The 22547-nt window shown below is 40.4% G+C and overlaps 1 protein-coding gene across 3 annotated transcripts in view; it reads right to left on the bottom strand.

Moving 5' to 3' along the window:
- Positions 1-22547, bottom strand: part of OPLAH (5-oxoprolinase, ATP-hydrolysing) — a 291557-nt gene that overhangs the window by 200242 nt on the left and 68768 nt on the right. For all 3 annotated transcript variants that reach the window (XM_053715452.1, XM_053715451.1, XM_053715453.1), the window contains exon 4: positions 17824-17938. In XM_053715452.1, the coding sequence (XP_053571427.1) occupies positions 17824-17938 (115 nt within the window). The remainder of the gene's footprint in view (positions 1-17823; positions 17939-22547) is intronic.

A 22547-nucleotide genomic window follows, 5' to 3' on the forward strand; every position in this document is an offset into this window, starting at 1 on the left:
CAATGTTGCAGATATGGGTGCTGTGTCTTACAATGTATCACCAGTATATTGAAGCAGGATGACGTTTAGCATGTGTGCTGCTACAATGTATGTGCAAACAAATAGATATATCGAATGGGAACAGTATAAGGAAAAGGAGTATATACAATATATGTATTATTGTAGGGCTGTGCTGTTATAACGCTGGGGCACCATTTTTATATGCATTCGATTTGGCCATTAAAGGATTGTAGCTTACATCGGCCACATGTAAATGTAAATGGCTATGCACAAGATCGTGTGAGGAAAAAGAACCTTATTTTCAAATTCTATCCACAAACATAATTGTAAAACAAACGAGGATCTGCAAAAAGAGGTAGTTATGGTACTGGTCAGAAGGACATATAGCTCATGTGGATACTGTCCACCTTTGGGATTTGTCCAAGTGGGTGAAATAATTTTTTATGTCCATTTTTAAGACTGGTGGTGCATATTAAAGCAGTGGGTAATGGCTCCCAGCGGACCAGGCATCCACGGAGAAGGTGGAGACAGATGTCCCCCCCTAAACCATGCCGTTAGGCGCACAACACCTTCCCCTACATCTAGGGGAGAGTGGAATGTGTGCCAAAACGGAGCCACAATGTCCACCTGGCATACCCCAAGTATGTAGCACCCCAGTTCTTGGTCACATAATGCTTTTAAAGTCCGGCATAGTGTTCAGGCCACCTGGCTGTATTGTGCCTAATCTGAACATCCACTGGGCCTCTCGTTTCAAGAGTTGCTTGTTCCGGTTGCCCCCCCGATCCAGTGGGGGTATGTGGTCTATTAGGATATAGCGGATGGAGGACACTGAGTGTGCCTTCTTAGCGCAATGTCGCGCCACTGGCTGTTCAGAGTCACCGTTTTTAAGTGCTGTTCTTATGGCGTGGCGGTGATTGGCCATACGCTCACGAAGTGTGCCAGAGGTCTTCCCTATGTAGAAGCAGGAACATGGACAAAACAATAAGTATATAACGTGAGTGGTGGTACACGTTATGGAGTGTCGAATAGAAAATGTTCGATTGGTGTGTGGGTGATGGAAAACTTTAGTACCCACTAGGCCATTGCACGTTGTGCAGCCCAAACAGCGGTAGGAGCCTTTTATATTCCTTTTCTTTATAGTCGAATAACTTTGTTTGGGATCCGTTTTCACCAGAAGATCTTTGAGATTGGTTCCCCTCTTAAACCCAACCATAGGTCGTAGATTCTGAGTAAATGTGAGTTTTGGGTCCGAAGACATAATTGGCCAGTGCTGTCGGAGGATCTGGCCAATATTTTTTGTCTCTGGAGTAAAAGTGGTGGACATAATGAGCTTGTCACTAGCATCCCTTTTGGGTTTGGGAATAATCAATTCCGTCTGTGTTAGCATTGAAACGGATTCAATGGCGTCCTGTATTATCGGGATCTTGTAGCCCCTGTTCTGGAACCTCTCGCCCACTCCTTTCAATTGGGAGACCCCAGCTTCAGGATTAGAATTGTTGCGCATTGTTCTTATGCATTGTGATTTTACTATGCCTTTTAATAGGGCTGGAGGATGGCAACTATCTGCCCTTAGTATGGAGTTGCGGTCGGTGGGTTTATGATATAATGTGGTTCCTAATTTGTTGGAATCCTTGAAAACTGTCAAGTCCAAGAAATGAATGGATACGGTATCCTCTGTCATCTTGAACTTGACGTTGTTGGTAGTGTTATTAAACACATCAAACCATTTATGGAGTTCCTCCAGGCCCCCTCGCCACACCAAGAAAATGTCATCTATGTATCTGTAATAACAGATGATGGATACATTCGGCGTGTTCCACAGATACATATTTTCAAATTGTGACATGTAAATGTTGGCGTACGAGGGGGCCATGGAGGAACCCATGGCTGTGCCAGCAGTTTGCAAATAAAAACTATTTTCGAATCGAAAATAGTTTTTAAACAGGCAGAATTCAATGAGGGACAATAGAAATTCTACTGGCGGACCCTCATAAAGGGGGTTACCCGTGAGATGCTCTTGTATGGCTTTAAGTCCATCAAGATGGGGTATGATGGTATACAGACTGTTGACATCCAGAGTGACGAGTAAATCGTCTGGCTGGATGTCAACAGTCCATATTTTACGAATGAAATCATTCGTGTCCATCACGTAAGACCGTGTTTCCTTCACCACTGGCTGTAAAAGTACGTCCACATATTGTGCTACAGGCGCAGACGATTTACTCGTCACTCTGGATGTCAACAGTCTGTATACCATCATACCCCATCTTGATGGACTTAAAGCCATACAAGAGCATCTCACGGGTAACCCCCTTTATGAGGGTCCGCCAGTAGAATTTCTATTGTCCCTCATTGAATTCTGCCTGTTTAAAAACTATTTTCGATTCGAAAATAGTTTTTATTTGCAAACTGCTGGCACAGCCATGGGTTCCTCCATGGCCCCCTCGTACGCCAACATTTACATGTCACAATTTGAAAATATGTATCTGTGGAACACGCCGAATGTATCCATCATCTGTTATTACAGATACATAGATGACATTTTCTTGGTGTGGCGAGGGGGCCTGGAGGAACTCCATAAATGGTTTGATGTGTTTAATAACACTACCAACAACGTCAAGTTCAAGATGACAGAGGATACCGTATCCATTCATTTCTTGGACTTGACAGTTTTCAAGGATTCCAACAAATTAGGAACCACATTATATCATAAACCCACCGACCGCAACTCCATACTAAGGGCAGATAGTTGCCATCCTCCAGCCCTATTAAAAGGCATAGTAAAATCACAATGTATAAGAACAATGCGCAACAATTCTAATCCTGAAGCTGGGGTCTCCCAATTGAAAGGAGTGGGCGAGAGGTTCCAGAACAGGGGCTACAAGATCCCGATAATACAGGACGCCATTGAATCCGTTTCAATGCTAACACAGACGGAATTGCTTATTCCCAAACCCAAAAGGGATGCTAGTGACAAGCTCATTATGTCCACCACTTTTACTCCAGAGACAAAAAATATTGGCCAGATCCTCCGACAGCACTGGCCAATTATGTCTTCGGACCCAAAACTCACATTTACTCAGAATCTACGACCTATGGTTGGGTTTAAGAGGGGAACCAATCTCAAAGATCTTCTGGTGAAAACGGATCCCAAACAAAGTTATTCGACTATAAAGAAAAGGAATATAAAAGGCTCCTACCGCTGTTTGGGCTGCACAACGTGCAATGGCCTAGTGGGTACTAAAGTTTTCCATCACCCACACACCAATCGAACATTTTCTATTCGACACTCCATAACGTGTACCACCACTCACGTTATATACTTATTGTTTTGTCCATGTTCCTGCTTCTACATAGGGAAGACCTCTGGCACACTTCGTGAGCGTATGGCCAATCACCGCCACGCCATAAGAACAGCACTTAAAAACCGTGACTCTGAACAGCCAGTGGCGCGACATTGCGCTAAGAAGGCACACTCAGTGTCCTCCATCCGCTATATCCTAATAGACCACATACCCCCACTGGATCGGGGGGGGGCGACCGGAACAAGCAACTCTTGAAACGAGAGGCCCAGTGGATGTTCAGATTAGGCACAATACAGCCAGGTGGCCTGAACACTATGCCGGACTTTAAAAGCATTATGTGACCAAGAACTGGGGTGCTACATACTTGGGGTATGCCAGGTGGACATTGTGGCTCCGTTTTGGCACACATTCCACTCTCCCCTAGATGTAGGGGAAGGTGTTGTGCGCCTAACAGCATGGTTTAGGGGGGGACATCTGTCTCCACCTTCTCCGTGGAAGCCTGGTCCGCTGGGAGCCATTACCCACTGCTTTAATATGCACCACCAGTCTTAAAAATGGACATAAAAAATTATTTCACCCACTTGGACAAATCCCAAAGGTGGACAGTATCCACATGAGCTATATGTCCTTCTGACCAGTACCATAACTACCTCTTTTTGCAGATCCTCGTTTGTTTTACAATTATGTTTGTGGATAGAATTTGAAAATAAGGTTTTTTTTCCTCACACGATCTTGTGCATAGCCATTTACATTTACATGTGGCCGATGTAAGCTACAATCCTTTAATGGCCAAATCGAATGCATATAAAAATGGTGCCCCAGCGTTATAACAGCACAGCCCTACAATAATACATATATTGTATATACTCCTTTTCCTTATACTGTTCCCATTCGATATATCTATTTGTTTGCACATACATTGTAGCAGCACACATGCTAAACGTCATCCTGCTTCAATATACTGGTGATACATTGTAAGACACAGCACCCATATCTGCAACATTGTATTTGCGTCTCATTTACAATTTGCCACTCTAATCACCTGTACTGTTATATGGTCCAACTTTTTAATTTTTTAAATTTTTAATGATTATTTTCAATATGCGATATGATCGTATACAGTTTGAAAACTGTGGTCCCATACAGCTGGCACGTAATTATAAATTCTACATAAGCTGTGACACTTTCGGGTAAACCGGATTGTATATGATCACCATGGTGACTGTCTCCATGCCGACTGGACGCAGTAACATTTAACACCGCATATTCATCACAAAAGTTTATAGGCACTTATGATAATGTGGCACATTTTTGTTATAACAAGTCTCTACATTAGTATGTCACCCTAATATGTTTAAAATTGTAGAGTGTATAATTTTATATTAATTTTATGTTTGTTGATCTAATCCGTAAACCGGAAGTGAGGCAATACAACTTCCGGTTTCGGGTAACACTGTGGAACGCAAGATGCGTTCCAAATTCAAAAAAAATTGGCGCACTTTTCATTTGGAGACACTCAGGTTGATGTGATGTAATTGATATGTAACACTATAAATGAGTTGGATTTTGTTTGTTTTGCATGCTGATGAAGGGGTTGTGAACCCCGAAAACGTTCCATTAAATTGGTTTCTTTTGCAAAAAGTCCTGAGAGTGCATTCTCTTGTTTTCTATTCAATATATATATATATATATATATATATATATATATATATATATATATGTGTGTGTATGTATGTGCACACATATATACACACATAAAAATAAACACATTTATATACACCTTTGAGCCCTTCCCAGTCAAACACCTTCTCATTTAAGATATCACTTTAATGCCTTGTGATATATTAGACCTATGGTGCGGGTGGTGCAGCGTGTGATTTAAATCCCTGAAGCTGAGTATAATATGAGCACAAGATGCAACTGGTGTTGTGTTAGAGGAGAACCTGACTTCTAGCCAAGATTTTTGTGCCGGTACACAGGTCCCGCAGGTATTTCCTAGAGAGGGCAATGGCAATAACACGCTGTAGCGGTGCCACCTAAAGCAGTGAATCACACCATATGCATGAAACAAATATGGAAAAAGGTGCACTTGAGATGAAGTATAGATTAAAAAGTTTAATGCTTTATTTGTAATCCATGAAAAATTGAAAGCCCACGGTACCACAATGATCTTACACGTTTCACGCCATACATGGATCTTACTCATAGATACCATTATTAGGTACACATCATTATTTAACAAAGAGTTCCACCAATGATATTCTTCATCACAATCGTCATCATAATTTAACTCTTGCTATCTCCATTGTCTAACGAAAAAACACTCACTTTTATAACATAATTAAAACCATTTGTACATACCTTGTGTCAAAAAATCTGGATAACAAAAAGTAGCATCCTTTTCAAATACCTATTTACATTGTATCATTTAAAACATAGTGATCATAATAAGTAGATATTCATCTTAAAGTGAGCCATACTGCAACTAATAAACTGAAGGTATATATTAAATATTATTATTATTATACTTTATTTATAAAGCGCCAACAAATTCTGCAGCGCTGTCCATGGTTACAAATGATAAAAGTAGTATAATATTAATATATAATAATATTATACATCATTGAATAAAGAGAAATCATTTCCAACAGTTGTCATGTTCCGGTGTATATACGCTCAGGACACAGACCCTCGGGGCAGTGGTAGGGAATTGGAGACACCGACCCCTGACCCGGGTAAGAGCATCCTGGACGTGGATAGATGATATTCTGCGATTCATAGTTGCAAGAAGTTATTGTAAAATTCATGGAGAGTGAAACATATGTATACAATATATTCTGGCTTCAATGGAAACATAAATTGATACTGTGACTTATAGTTAATAGGGGTTGCTGCAGGATTCATGAGTGAAAAATATAGCAATGTAAGATGTTCAGGCTTCAGAGTAAACTGGTAGAAGATTGACTCATAGATGCAAACTAAGGTGTGTTGCAGGTTCACAGTACAAAATATTATATAGAGCTGTATGTCAGTTAAAAAGCAGAGCAGCACAGGTGATAGACAAGTTGCAAGTTTAAAGCATTAAATACTGTTTGTGCATATATTGGAGAATCACAGGAAAGCTGTTTAACTGGACACATAGATGCAGAGTTCTGAATATATTAACATATTTGGAGAAGGATATTTCAGCTATGAAAACTTGTAGCAGAGAATAGTTATAAAGTTCTGAGTAAGATGCTGTTCTAGTAATTAGAGAGTGATTATAACCAAATGCATATTTGTAATTTAGAATAAGTTCAGAGTTTGTTAAAGGGACACTCAGGTTAAATTAAATTTTCATGATTCAGATACAGCATGTAATTTTAAACAACTTTCCAATTTACTTTCATTAAAAAAAATGTGCACAGTCTTTTATATTTACAATTTTTGAGTCACCAGATCCTACTGAGCATGTGCAAGAATTCACAGACTATACGTATATGCATTTGTGATTGGCTGATTGCTATCACATGGTACAAGGGGAGTGGAAATATACATAACTTTGAAATTTGTTATAAAAAAATCTACTACTCATTTGAAGTTCAGACTAAGTGCTATGGCATTGTTTTGTTATCTTGCATTTGTTGATTATGCAAATCTAATGAATTGACTGGTCCTTTAAGTTGCAGTGTCCAGGAAACAAAATGGATTTATATGGATAGACCATATAGACCTCTGTTCTGGAACAAAACATTTAAAGCTAATGCAATGCACATTAGGCCTGAGATGGTTTAATTAGGCAGGTAAGTTGAATGCAGATATTCCCCAAACAGTATGATTGTCAGTAGCAGGGAAGGCAATCTTAAAGGGACAGTGATATCAGGCAGGCATATGTTACACCAGAAGAACTAAGAGATCTTTAATACTTAAAGGGACACTGAACCCAATTTTTTTTCTTTTGTGATTCAGATAGAGCATGCAATTTTAAGCAACTTTCTAATTTACTCCTATTATCAATTTTTCTTTGTTCACTTGCTATCTTTATTTGAAAAAGAAGGCATCTAAGCTTCATTTTTGGTTCAGTACTCTGGAGAACACTTTTTTATTGGTGGATGAATTTATCCACCAAACAGCAAGAACAAATCAGGTTGTTCAACAAAAATGGGCCGGCATCTAAACTTACATTCTTGCATTTCAAATAAAGATACCAAGAGAATGAAGAAAATTTGATAATAGGAGTAAATTAGAAAGTCGCTTAAAATGTCATGCTCTATCCGAATCACAAAATAAAAAAAATTGGGTTCAGTGTCCCTTTAAGGATATTTAAAACCTCTTAACAGTTTTATATTCCTAAAACTAGAAAATATCTATTTATTCTTATTAATCATACAATCTTATGATAAAATGAATGCAGTATGATAAGCATGACCCGCTTGCTGGGGACACAGAGGTGACCGCACGGTGTCAGATTTAGTGGCAGAAAAACATAATTTATGCTTATCTGATAAATTTATTTCTCTTGTAGTGTATCCAGTCCACGGATCATCCATTACTTGTGGGATATTCTCCTTCCCAACAGGAAGTTTCAAGAGGATCACCCACAGCAGAGCTGTTATATAGCTCCTCCCCTCACTGCCATATCCAGTCATTCGACCGAAACAAGACGAGAAAGGAGAAACCATAGGGTGCAGTGGTGACTGTAGTTTAATTAAAATTTAGACCTGCCTTAAAAGGACAGGGCGGGCCATGGACTGGATACACTACAAGAGAAATACATTTATCAGGTAAGCATAAATTATGTTTTCTCTTGTTAAGTGTATCCAGTCCACGGATCATCCATTACTTGTGGGATACCAATACCAAAGCTAAAGTACACGGATGATGGGAGGGACAAGGCAGGAACTTAAACGGAAGGAACCACTGCCGGTAGAACCTTTCTTCCAAAAACAGCCTCAGAAGAAGCAAAAGTGTCAAATTTGTAAAATTTTGAAAAGGTGTGAAGCGAAGACCAAGTCGCAGCCTTGCAAATCTGTTCAACAGAGGCCTCATTTTTAAAGGCCCAGGTGGAAGCCACAGCTCTAGTAGAATGAGCTGTAATCCTTTCAGGGGCTGCTGTCCAGCAGTCTCATAGGCTAAGCATATTATGCTCCGAAGCCAAAAGGAGAGAGAGGTTGCCGAAGCTTTTTGACCTCTCCTCTGTCCAGAGTAAACGACAAACAGGGCAGATGTTTGACGAAAATCTTTAGTAGCCTGTAAGTAAAACTTCAAGGCACGGACTACGTCCAGATTATGCAAAAGACGTTCCTTCTTTGAAGAAGGATTAGGACACAATGATGGAACAACAATCTCTTGATTGATATTCCTGTTAGAAACCACCTTAGGTAAAAACCCAGGTTTGGTACGCAGAACTACCTTGTCTGAATGAAAAATCAGATAAGGAGAATCACAATGTAAGGCAGATAACTCAGAGACTCTTCGAGCCGAGGAAATAGCCATCAAAAACAGAACTTTCCAAGATAAAAGTTTAATATCAATGGAATGAAGGGGTTCAAACGGAACTCCCTGAAGAACTTTAAGAACCAAGTTTAAGCTCCACGGGGGAGCAACAGTTTTAAACACAGGCTTAATCCTAACCAAAGCCTGACAAAATGCCTGGACGTCTGGAACTTCTGCCAGACGCTTGTGCAAAAGAATAGACAGAGCAGAGATCTGTCCTTTTAAAGAACTAGCTGATAAGCCTTTGTCCAAACCCTCTTGGAGAAAGGACAATATCCTAGGAATCCTAACCTTACTCCATGAGTAACTCTTGGATTCACACCAATAAAGATATTTACGCCATATCTTATGGTAGATTTTCCTGGTGACAGGCTTCTGAGTCTGTATTAAGGTATCAATGACTGACTCGGAGAAGCCACGCCTTGATAGAATCAAGCGTTCAATCTCCATGCAGTCAGTCTCAGAGAAATTAGATTTGGATGATTGAAAGAACCTCGTATTAGAAGGTCCTGCCTCAGAGGCAGAGTCCATTGTGTAAGAGATGACATGTCCACTAGGTCTGCATACCAGGTCCTGCGTGGCCACGCAGGCGCTATCAGAATCACTGATGCTCTCTCCTGTTTGATTTTGGCAATCAGTCGAGGGAGCAGAGGAAACGGTGGAAACACATAGGCCAGGTTGAAGAACCAAGGAGCTGCTAGAGCATCTATCAGCGTTGCTCCCGGGTCCCTGGACCTGGATCCGTAACAAGGAAGCTTGGCGTTCTGGCGAGACGCCATGAGATCCAGTTCTGGTTTGCCCCAACGATGGACCAGTTGAGCAAACACCTCCGGATGGAGTTCCCACTCCCTCGGATGAAAAGTCTGACGACTTAGAAAATCCACCTCCCAGTTCTCTACGCCTGGGATGTGGATCGCTGACAGGTGGCAAGAGTGAGACTCTGCCCAGCGAATTATCTTTGAGACTTCTAACATCGCTAGGGAACTCCTGGTTCCCCCTTGATGGTTGATGTAAGCCACAGTCGAGATGTTGTCCGACTGAAATCTGATGAACCTCAGTGTTGCTAACTGAGGCCAAGCTAGAAGAGCATTGAATATTGCTCTTAACTCCAGAATATTTATTGGGAGGAGTTTCTCCTCCTGAGTCAATGATCCCTGAGCCTTCAGGGAGTTCCAGACTGCACCCCAACCAAGAAGGCTGGCATCTGTTGTTACAATCGTCCAGTCTGGCCTGCGAAAGGTCATACCCTTGGACAGATGGACCCGAGAAAGCCACCAGAGAAGAGAATCTCTGGTCTCTTGATCCAGATTTAGTAGAGGGGACAAATCTGAGTAATCCCCATTCCACTGACTTAGCATGCATAATTGCAGTGGTCTGAGATGCAGGCGCGCAAATGGCACTATGTCCATTGCCGCTACCATTAAGCCGATTACTTCCATGCACTGAACCACTGACGGGCGTGGAATGGAATGAAGGACACGGCAAGCATTTAGAAGTTTTGATAACCTGGACTCCGTCAGGTAAATTTTCATCTCTACAGAATCTATAAGAGTCCCTAGGAAGGAGACTCTTGTGAGTGGTGATAGAGAACTCTTTTCCATGTTCACTTTCCACCCATGCAACCTCAGAAATGCCAGAACTATCTCTGTATGAGACTTGGCAATTTGAAAGCTTGACGCCTGTATCAGGATGTCGTCTAGATAGTCTTAGAACCGCCAGAAGTGAGTCCAGAACCTTTGTAAAAATTCTAGGGGCAGTGGCCAACCCGAAGGGAAGAGCTACAAATTGGTAATGCCTGTCTAGAAAGGCAAACCTTAGGAACCGATGATGATCTTTGTGAATCGGTATGTGAAGGTAGGCATCCTTTAAGTCCACTGTGGTCATGTACTGACCCTCTTGGATCATGGGTAGGATGGTCCGAATAGTTTCCATTTTGAATGATGGAACTCTGAGGAATTTGTTTAAGATCTTTAGATCCAAGATTGGTCTGAAGGTTCCCTCTTTCTTGGGAACCACAAACAGATTTGAATAAAATCCCTGTCCTTGTTCCGTCCGCGGAACTGAATGGATCACTCCGATTACTAGGAGGTCTTGCACACAGCTTAGGAATGCCTCTTTCTTTATCTGCTTTGCTGATAACCTTGAAAGATGAAATCTCCCTTGTGGAGGAGAAGCTTTGAAGTCCAGAAGATATCCCTGAGATATGATCTCCAACGCCCAGGGATCCTGAACATCTCTTGCCCACGCCTGGGCGAAGAGAGAAAGTCTGCCCCCCACTAGATCCGTTTCCGGATAGGGGGCCGTTCCTTCATGCGGTCTTGGGGGCAGCAGCAGGCTTTCTGGCCTGCTTGCCCTTGTTCCAGGACTGGTTAGGTTTCCAGGCCTGTCTGGAATGAGCAACAGTTCCCTCTTGTTTTGAAGCGGAGGAAGTTGATGCTGCTCCTGCCTTGAAATTTCGAAAGGCACAAAAATTAGATTGTTTGGCCTTTGATTTGGCCCTGTCCTGAGGAAGGGTATGACCCTTGCCTCCAGTAATGTCAGCAATAATTTCCTTCAAGCCAGGCCCGAATAAGGTCTACCCCTTGAATGGAATGTTGAGTAATTTAGACTTTGAAGTCACGTTAGCTGACCAGGATTTAAGCCATAGCGCCCTACGCGCCTGGATGGCGAATCCAGAATTCTTAGCCGTTAGTTTAGTCAAATGAACAATGGCATCAGAAACAAATGAGTTAGCTAGCTTAAGCGTTCTAAGCTTGTCAATAATTTCATTCAATGGAGCTGTCTGGATGGCCTCTTCCAGGGCCTCAAACGAGAATGCCGCCTTAGCAGTGACAGGCGCAATGCATGCAAGGGGCTGTAAAATAAAACCTTGTTGAATAAACATTTTCTTAAGGTAACCCTCCAATTTTTTATCCATTGGATCTGAAAAAGCGCAACTGTCCTCAACCGGGATAGTGGTACGCTTTGCTAAAGTAGAAACTGCTCCCTCCACCTTAGGGACCGTCTGCCATAAGTCCTGTGTAGTGGCGTCTATTGGAAACATTTTTCTAAATATAGGAGGTGGGGAAAAGGGCACACCGGGTCTATCCCACTCCTTGCTAATAATTTCTGTAAGCCTTTTAGGTATAGGAAAAACGTCAGTACACACCGGCACCGCATAGTATCTATCCAGCCTACACAATTTCTCTGGAATTGCAACTGTGTTACAGTCATTCAGAGCAGCTAATACCTCCCCAAGCAATACACGGAGGTTCTCAAGCTTAAATTTAAAATTAGAAATCTCTGAATCAGGTTTCCCCGAGTCAGAGATGTCACCCACAGACTGAATATCTCCGTCCTCATGTTCTGCATACTGTGATGCAGTATCAGACATGGCTCTAACAGCATTTGCACGCTCTGTATCTCTCCTAACCCCAGAGCTATCGCGCTTGCCTCTTAATTCAGGCAATCTAGATAATACCTCTGACAGGGTATTATTCATGATTGCAGCCTTGTCCTGCAAGGTAATCGCTATGGGCGTCCCTGATGTAATTGGCGCCATATTAGCATGCGTCCCCTGAGCGGGAGGCGAAGGGTCTGACACGTGGGGAGAGTTAGTCGGCATAACTTCCCCCTCGACAGAACCCTCTGGTGCTAATTCTTTTATAGATAAAGACTGATCTTTACTGTTTAAGGTGAAATCAATACATTTAGTACACATTCTCCTATGGGGCTCCACCATGGCTTTCAAACATAATGAACAAGTAGGTTCCTCTGTGTCAGACATGTTTAAACAGACTAGCAATGAGACTAGCAAGCTTGGAAAACACTTTAAAACAAGTTTACAAGCAATATAAAAAACGTTACTGCGCCTTTAAGAAACACAAATTTTCCCAAATTTTGAAATAACAGTGAAAAAATGCAGTTACACTAACAAAATTTCTACAGTGTATGTAATAAGTTAGCAGAGCATTGCACCCACTTGCAAATGGATGATTAACCCCTTAATACCAAAAACGGAATAACAAAAACGTTTTTTAAACAGTCACAACTGCCACAGCTCTACTGTGGCTTTTTACCTCCCTCAATATGACTTTTGAAGCCTTTTGAGCCCTTCAGAGAAGTCCTGGATCATGCAGGAAGAAGCTGGATGTCTGTGTCTGTAATTTTTGCTGTGCAAAAAAACGCTAAAATAGGCCCCTCCCACTCATATTACAACAGTGGGAAGCCTCAGGGAACTGTTTCTAGGCAAAATTCAAGCCAGCCACGTGGAAAAAACTAGGCCCCAATAAGTTTTATCACCAAACATATGTAAAAAACGATTAAACATGCCAGCAAACGTTTTAAAATACACTTTTATAAGAGTATGTATCTGCATTTAAGGCTTTACTTACATTACTTTGGTATCAGCAGCATTTTCTAGCAAATTCCATCCCTAGAAAAATATTTTAACTGCACATACCTTATTACAGGAAAACCTGCACGCTATTCCCCCTCTGAAGTTACCTCACTCCTCAGAATATGTGAGAACAGCAAAGGATCTTAGTTACTTCAGCTAAGATCATAGAAAACGCAGGCAGATTCTTCTTCTAAATACTGCCTGAGATAAACAGTACACTCCGGTACCATTTAAAAATAACAAACTTTTGATTGAAGAAATAAACTAAGGCCTAGATTTGGAGTTCGGCGGTAGCCGTCAAAACCAGCGTTAGAGGCTCCTAACGCTGGTTTTGGCCGCCCGCTGGTATTTGGAGTCAGTGATTAAAGGGTCTAACGCTCACTTTTCAGCCGCGACTTTTCCATACCGCAGATCCCCCTACGCCATTTGCGTATCCTATCTTTTCAATGGGATCTTTCTAACGCCGGTATTTAGAGTCGTTTCTGAAGTGAGCGTTAGAGCTCTAACGACAAAATTCCAGCCGCCTGAAAATAGCAGGAGTTAAGAGCTTTCTGGCTAACGCCGGTTCATAAAGCTCTTAACTACTGTACCCTAAAGTACACTAACACCCATAAACTACCTATGTACCCCTAAACCGAGGCCCCCCCACATCGCCGCCACTCGATTAAAATTTTTAACCCCTAATCTGCCGACCGCCACCTACGTTATACTTATGTACCCCTAATCTGCTGCCCCTAACCCCGCCGACCCCTGTATTACATTTATTAACCCCTAACCTGCCCCCCACAACGTCGCCGCCAGCTACTTAAAATAATTAACCCCTAATCTTCCGACCGCAAAGCGCCGCCACCTACGTTATCCCTATGTACCCCTAATCTGCTACCCCTAACACCGCCGACCCCTATATTATATTTATTAACCCCTAATCTGCCCCCCTCAACGTCGCCGACACCTGCCTACACTTATTAACCCCTAATCTGCCGAGCGGACCTGAGCGCTACTATAATAAAGTTATTAACCCCTAACCCGCCTCACTAACCCTATAATAAATAGTATTAACCCACTAATCTGCCCTCCCTAACATCGCCGACACCTAACTTCAATTATTAACCCCTAATCTGACGACCGGAGCTCACCGCTATTCTAATAAATTGATTAACCCCTAAAGCTAAGTCTAACCCTAACACTAACACCCCCCTAACTTAAATATAATTTACATCTAACGAAATAAATTAACTCTTATTAAATAAATGATTCCTATTTAAAGCTAAATACTTACCTGTAAAATAAATCCTAATATAGCTACAATATAAATTATAATTATATTATAGCTATTTTAGGATTAATATTTATTTTACAGGCAACTTGGTATTTATTTTAACCAGGTACAATAGCTATTAAATAGTTAAGAACTATTTAATAGTTACCTAGTTAAAATAATAACAAATTTACCTGTAAAATAAATCCTAACCTAAGATATAATTAAACCTAACACTACCCTATCAATAAAATAATTAAATAAACTACCTACAATTACCTACAATTAACCTAACACTACACTATCAATAAATTAATTAAACACAATTGCTACAAATAAATACAATTAAATAAAAATATAAAAAAATATTTACAAACATAAGAAAAATATTACAACAATTTTAAACTAATTACACCTACTCTAAGCCCCCTAATAAAATAACAAAGCCCCCCAAAATAAAAAATTCCCTACCCTATTCTAAATTAAAAAAGTTACAAGCTCTTTTACCTTACCAGCCCTGAACAGGGCCCTTTGCGGGGCATGCCCCAAGAATTTCAGCTCTTTTGCCTGTAAAAGAATAAATACAATACCCTCCCCCCAACATTACAACCCACCACCCACATACCCCTAATCTAACCCAAACCCCCCTTAAATAAACCTAACACTAAGCCCCTGAAGATCTTCCTACCTTGTCTTCACCATACCAGGTTCACCGATCCGTCCTGGCTCCAACATCTTCATCCAACCCAAGCGGGGGTTGGCGATCCATCATCCGGTGCTGAAGAGGTCCAGAAGAGGCTCCAAAGTCTTCCTCCTATCCGGCAAGAAGAGGACATCCGGACCGGCAAACATCTTCTCCAAGCGGCATCTTCGATCTTCTTCCATCCGGTGCGGAGCGGGTCCATCTTGAAGCAGGCGACGCGGATCCATCCTCTTCTTCCGTTGTCTCCCGACTAATGACGGTTCCTTTAAGGGACGTCATCCAAGATGGCGTCCCTCGAATTCCGATTGGCTGATAGGATTCTATCAGCCAATCGGAATTAAGGAAGGAATTTTCTGATTGGCTGATTCCATCAGCCAATCAGAATCAAGTTCAATCCGATTGGCTGATCCAATCAGCCAATCAGATTGAGCTCGCATTCTATTGGCTGATCGGAACAGCCAATAGAATGCGAGCTCAATCTGATTGGCTGATTGGATCAGCCAATCGGATTGAACTTGATTCTGATTGGCTGATTCCATCAGCCAATCAGAAAATTCCTACCTTAATTCCGATTGGCTGATAGAATCCTATCAGCCAATCGGAATTCGAGGGACGCCATCTTGGATGACGTCCCTTAAAGGAACCGTCATTAGTCGGGAGACAACGGAAGAAGAGGATGGATCCGCGTCGCCTGCTTCAAGATGGACCCGCTCCGCACCGGATGGAAGAAGATCGAAGATGCCGCTTGGAGAAGATGTTTGCCGGTCCGGATGTCCTCTTCTTGCTGGATAGGAGGAAGACTTTGGAGCCTCTTCTGGACCTCTTCAGCACCGGATGATGGATCGCCAACCCCCGCTTGGGTTGGATGAAGATGTTGGAGCCAGGACGGATCGGTGATACCTGGTATGGTGAAGACAAGGTAGGAAGATCTTCAGGGGCTTAGTGTTAGGTTTATTTAAGGGGGGTTTGGGTTAGATTAGGGGTATGTGGGTGGTGGGTTGTAATGTTGGGGGGGGGTATTGTATTTATTCTTTTACAGGCAAAAGAGCTGAAATTCTTGGGGCATGCCCCGCAAAGGGCCCTGTTCAGGGCTGGTAAGGTAAAAGAGCTTGTAACTTTTTTAATTTAGAATAGGGTAGGGAATTTTTTATTTTGGGGGGCTTTGTTATTTTATTAGGGGGGTTAGAGTAGGTGTAATTAGTTTAAAATTGTTGTAATATTTTTCTTATGTTTGTAAATATTTTCTTATTTTTTGTAACTTAGTTCTTTTTTATTTTTTGTACTTTAGCTAGTTTATTTAATTGTATTTATTTGTAGCAATTGTGTTTAATTAATTTATTGATAGTGTAGTGTTAGGTTAATTGTAGGTAATTGTAGGTAGTTTATTTAATTATTTTATTGATAGGGTAGTGTTAGGTTTAATTATATCTTAGGTTAGGATTTATTTTACAGGTAAATTTGTTATTATTTTAACTAGGTAACTATTAAATAGTTCTTAACTATTTAATAGCTATTGTACCTAGTTAAAATAAATACCAAGTTGCCTGTAAAATAAATATTAATCCTAAAATAGCTATAATATAATTATAATTTATATTGTAGCTATATTAGGATTTATTTTACAGGTAAGTATTTAGCTTTAAATAGGAATCATTTATTTAATAAGAGTTAATTTATTTCGTTAGATGTAAATTATATTTAAGTTAGGGGGGTGTTAGTGTTAGGGTTAGACTTAGCTTTAGGGGTTAATCAATTTATTAGAATAGCGGTGAGCTCCGGTCGTCAGATTAGGGGTTAATAATTTAAGTTAGGTGTCGGCGATGTTAGGGAGGGCAGATTAGGGGGTTAATACTATTTATTATAGGGTTAGTGAGGCGGGTTAGGGGTTAATAACTTTATTATAGTAGCGCTCAGGTCCGCTCGGCAGATTAGGGGTTAATAAGTGTAGGCAGGTGTTGGCGACGTTGAGGGGGGCAGATTAGGGGTTAATAAATATAATATAGGGGTCGGCGATGTTAGGGCAGCAGATTAGGGGTACATAGGGATAACGTAGGTTGCGGCGGTTTACGGAGCGGCAGATTAGGGGTTAAAAAAAATATGCAGGGGTCAGCGATAGCGGGGGCGGCAGATTAGGGGTTAATAAGTGTAAGGTTAGGGGTGTTTAGACTCGGGGTACATGTTAGAGTGTTAGGTGCAGACGTAGGAAGTGTTTCCCCATAGCAAACAATGGGGCTGCGTTAGGAGCTGAACGCTGCTTTTTTGCAGGTGTTAGGTTTTTTTTCAGCTCAAACAGTCCCATTGTTTCCTATGGGAGAATCGTGCACGAGCACGTTTTTGAGGCTGGCCGCGTCCGTAAGCAACTCTGGTATCGAGAGTTGCATTTGCGGTAAAAATGCTCTACGCTCCTTTTTTGGAGCCTAACGCAGCATTTGTTTGAACTCTCGATAACAGAGTTAATTTTATGGTGCGGCCAGAAAAAAGCCCGCGGAGCGTTAACAGCCCTTTTACCGCCAAACTCCAAATCTAGGCCTAAGTATAAAACACCACAGTCCTCTTACGACCTCCATCTTAGTTGAGAGTTGCAAGAGAATGACTGGGTATGGCAACTTCCTGTTGGGAAGGAGAATATCCCACAAGTAATGGATGATCCTTGGACTGGATACACTTAACAAGAGAAAGGGTTTAAAGGTCATCCTGTACCTACCTATGAAGGTCTTCACAGAGTGCTCTTTGGGCAGAAGACAACCCTCACGGTGCAGGATCACCCTCTCCTCCACCTCTATCACCTCCTCATACAGCACCTCCGGCATCTGCACCTCCTGAAAATACACACCTGTAAGTAGGGTAGTTCCCACCATGTCCCATAAATATGTGTCTATATGTGCATGTGTTGTGTATATATGTGTGCATGTGTTGTGTATAGGTGTGCATGTGTTGTGTATAGGTGTGCATGTGTTGTATATAGGTGTGCATGTGTTGTATATAGGTGTGCATGTGTTGTTTATGTGTATGTGTTGTGTATATATGTGTGTATGTGTTGTGTATATATGTGTGCATGTGTTGTATATATGTGTGCATGTGTTGTTTATGTGCATGTGCTGTATATAGGTGTGCATGTGTTGTATATAGGTGTGCATGTGTTGTATATAGGTGTGCATGTGTTGTATATAGGTGTGCATGTGTTGTATATAGGTGTGCATGTGTTGTATATAGGTGTGCATGTGTTGTATATAGATGTGCATGTGTTGTTTATGTGTATGTGTTGTGTATATAGGTGTGTATGTGTTGTGTATATGTGTGTGCATGTGATGTATATATGTGTATGTTTTATATATATGTGTGCATGTGTTGTATATATGTGTGCATGTGTTGTTTATGTGTATGTGTTGTGTATATATGTGTGCATGTGTTGTATATAGGTGTGCATGTGTTGTATATAGGTGTGCATGTGCTGTATATAGGTGTGCCTGTGTTGTTTATGTGTATGTGTTGTGTATATAGGTGTGTATGTGTTGTATATATGTGTGCATGTGTTGTTTATGTGTATGTGTTGTATATATGTGTGCATGTGCTGTATATAGGTGTGCAGTATGTGTTCATATGTTGTATATATGTGTAAGTGTTGTATGTATGTATTTGTGCATGTGTTTGTATGTGCATATGTTGTATATATGTGTAAGTGTTGTATGTATGTATTTGTGTATGTGTTGTGTATATATGTGTGCATGTGTTGTATATATGTGTAAGTGTTGTATGTATGTATTTGTGCATGTGTTTGTATGTGCATATGTTGTATATATGTGTAAGTGTTGTATGTATGTATGTGTGCATGTGTTGTATATAGGTGTAAGTGTTGTATGTATGTATTTGTGTATATGTTGTGTATATATGTGTGCATGTGTTGTATATATGTTGTGTATATATGTGTAAGTGTTGTATGTATGTATTTGTGCATGTGTTGTTTATGTGTTGTGTATATATGTGTGCATGGGTTGTATATAGGTGTGCATGTGTTGTTTATGTGTATGTGTTGTGTATATATGTGTGCATGTGTTGTTTATGTGTATGTGTTGTGTATATATGTGTGCATGTGTTGTTTATGTGTATGTGTTGTATATATGTGTGCATGTGTTGTATATAGGTGTGCAGTATGTGTTCATATGTTGTATATATGTGTAAGTGTTGTATGTATGTATTTGTGTATGTGTTGTGTATATATGTGTGCATGTGGTGTATATCGGTGTAAGTGTTGTATGTATGTATTTGTGTATGTGTTGTGTATATGTGTAAGTGTTGTATGTATGTATTTCTGCATGTGTTTGTATGTGCATATGTTGTATATATGTGTAAGTGTTGTATGTATGTATTTGTGTATGTGTTGTGTATATATGTGTGCATGTGTTGTATATATGTGTGCATTATGTGTTCATATGTTGTGTATATATGTGTAAGTGTTGTATGTATGTATTTGTGCATGTGTTGTATATATGTGTAAGTGTTGTATGTATGTATTTGTGCATGTGTTTGTATGTGCATGTGTTTGTATGTGCATGTGTTTGTATGTGCATGTGTATGTGTTGTATATATGTGTGCATTATGTGTTAATATGTTGTATATATGTGTAAGTGTTGTATGTATGTATTTGTGTATGTGCATGTGTTGTTTATGTGTATATGTTGTGTATACATGTGTGCATGTGTTGCATATAGGTGTGCATTATGTGTTCATATGTTGTGAATATATGTTTGTATGTGTGCATTATGTGTTCATATGTTGTATATATGTGTATGTGTTGTGTATATATGTGTGCATGTGTTGTATATATATATATATGTGTGCATGTGTTGTATATAGGTGTGCATTATGTGTTCATATGTTGTGTATATATGTTTGTATGTGTGCATTATGTGTGCATGTGTTGTGTATATATTTGTACATGTGTTGTATACATATGTGTGCATGTGTTGTATATAGGTGTGCATTATGTGTGCATGTGTTGTGTATATATGTGTACATGTGTTGTATACAAATGTGTGCATGTGTTGTATATAGGTGTGCATTATGTGTGCATGTGTTGTGTATATATGTGTGCATGTGCTGTGTATATATGTGTGCATGTGTTGTATATAGGTGTGCATTTGTTGTGTATATATGCATGCATGTGTTGTATATAGGTGTGCATTATATGTTAATATGTTGTATATATGTGTAAGTGTTGTATGTATGTGTTTGTTCATGTGTTTGTATGTGCATGTGTTGTATATATGTGTAAGTGTTGAATATATGTGTGCATGTTTTGTATATGTGTTGTATGTGTTGTGTTTGTGTGTGTGTATGTGTTGTTTGTGTGTGTCTTCATGGGTGTATAAGTGAGTGTTTTTGTTTGCAAATGTTTTTTCCCCCATGTGTTAGTGTGTATGTGTAAGCCGTATAGAATCAGTCCAGGATTAGACCCAACTGCTTCACTAAGAGAAAACCAGGACGTGACCCACTCAGGAAAGAAACACAAAACAGTTATATGCAGGAAAAGAAAACTGTGTACTCACAGATGATCCAGGGTCACAGAACAGTCTCTAGATGAGATGAGGGAGTACAAGGTACAGAAACTTAAAGCAGGCAGAGGATCATCCGTTTGAGTGGTCAGGCAAAGCAGAGGTCAGTATCACTTTAAAGCAGGCAGAGGATGATCCGTTAGAGTGGTCAGGTAAAGCAGAGGTCAGTATCACTTTAAAGCAGGCAGAGGATGATCCGTTAGAGTAATCAGGCAAAGCAGAGGTCAGTATCACTTTATAGCAGGCAGAGGATGATGAGTTAGAGTGGTCAGGCAAAGCAGAGGTCAGTATCACTTTATAGCAGGCAGAGGATGATCAGTTAGAGTGGTCAGGCAAAGCAGAGGTCAGCATCACTTTATAGCAGGCAGAGGATGATCCGTTAGAGTAATCAGGCAAAGCGTGGTCAGGCAAAGCAATGGTCAATGTCCCTTTAAGCAGATTAAAGGATGAGGCAGCAGAGTGGTCAGGCAAAGCAATGGTCAATGTCCCTTTAAGCAGATTAAAGGATGAGGCAGCAGAGTGGTCAGGCAAAGCAATGGTCAATGTCCCTTTAAGCAGATTTAAGGATGAGATAGCAGAGTGGTCAGGCAAAGCAATGGTCAGTATCACTTTCAAGCAGGCAGATATAGGGATGAAGCAAAAGAGTAGTCAGGCAGGCAATGGTCAAAGTTCCTTTTGGCAGATTTAGGGAATCAGCAATAGAGTAGTCAGGTAGGCAATGGTCAAAGTTCCTTTACGCAGATTAAATATTAGGCACTTACGGTCAGTATAGGAGTCAGGAAGCGAAATCCGACAAACGTGCACCAAAGAAAAACCCAGCCGGGAATTTATGTGATGTCATTGAGGAGTACCAGAGAGAGAGACCATGTCACGTTACTAGGCAACGTGACGCGGCAGAGGGAGAAGACAGTTCCGGAGCCGCGGAGACACAGTTATGATCGGAATCATGACAGTATGTTTGTGTATGTGGAAGTGTCTGTTTTTATATATATATATATATATATATATATATATATATATATATATATATATATATATATATATATATATATATATATATTTATGTGTGTGTGTCTGTGTGTGTTAGTGCATGTGTGAGTATATGTGTTTACATACGTAGGTGGGTGTCTTTGTGTACGTGTTTGCATATGTATTTGAAGGCATATATGCGTGTGTGAGTGTGTCTTTGTGTATGTGTTTACATATGTAGGTGTGTGTATTTGTGTATGTGTTTTCATATGTAGGTGTGTGTATTTGTGTATGTGTTTACATATGTAGGTGTGTGTATTTGTGTATGTGTTTGCATATGTATGTGAAGGCATGCATGCATGTGTGAGTGCGTATTTGTGTATGTGTTTACATATGTAGGTGTGTGTATTTGTGTATGTGTTTACATATGTAGGTGTGTGTATTTGTGTATGTGTTTGCATATGTATGTGAAGGCATGTATTAATGTGTGAGTGTGTATTTGTGTATGTGTTTACATATGTAGGTGTGTGTATTTGTGTATGTGTTTACATATGTAGGTGTGTGTATTTGTGTATGTGTTTGCATATGTATGTGAAGGCATGTATGCATGTGTGAGTGTGTATTTGTGTATGTGTTTGCATATGTAGGTGTGTGTATTTGTGTATGTGTTTGCATATGTAGGTGTGTGTATTTGTGAATGTGTTTGCATATGTATGTGAAGGCATGTATGCGTGTGTGAGTGTGTATTTGTGTATGTGTTTGCATATGTAGGTGTGTGTATTTGTGTATGTGTTTGCATATGTATGTGAAGGCATGTATGCATGTGTGAGTGTGTATTTGTGTATGTGTTTACATATGTAGGTGTGTGTATTTGTGTAGGTGTGTGTATTTGTGTATGTGTTTGCAT

Source organism: Bombina bombina, chromosome 5, assembly GCF_027579735.1.
Source record: "Bombina bombina isolate aBomBom1 chromosome 5, aBomBom1.pri, whole genome shotgun sequence".
Taxonomy (NCBI): Eukaryota; Metazoa; Chordata; class Amphibia; order Anura; family Bombinatoridae; genus Bombina; species Bombina bombina.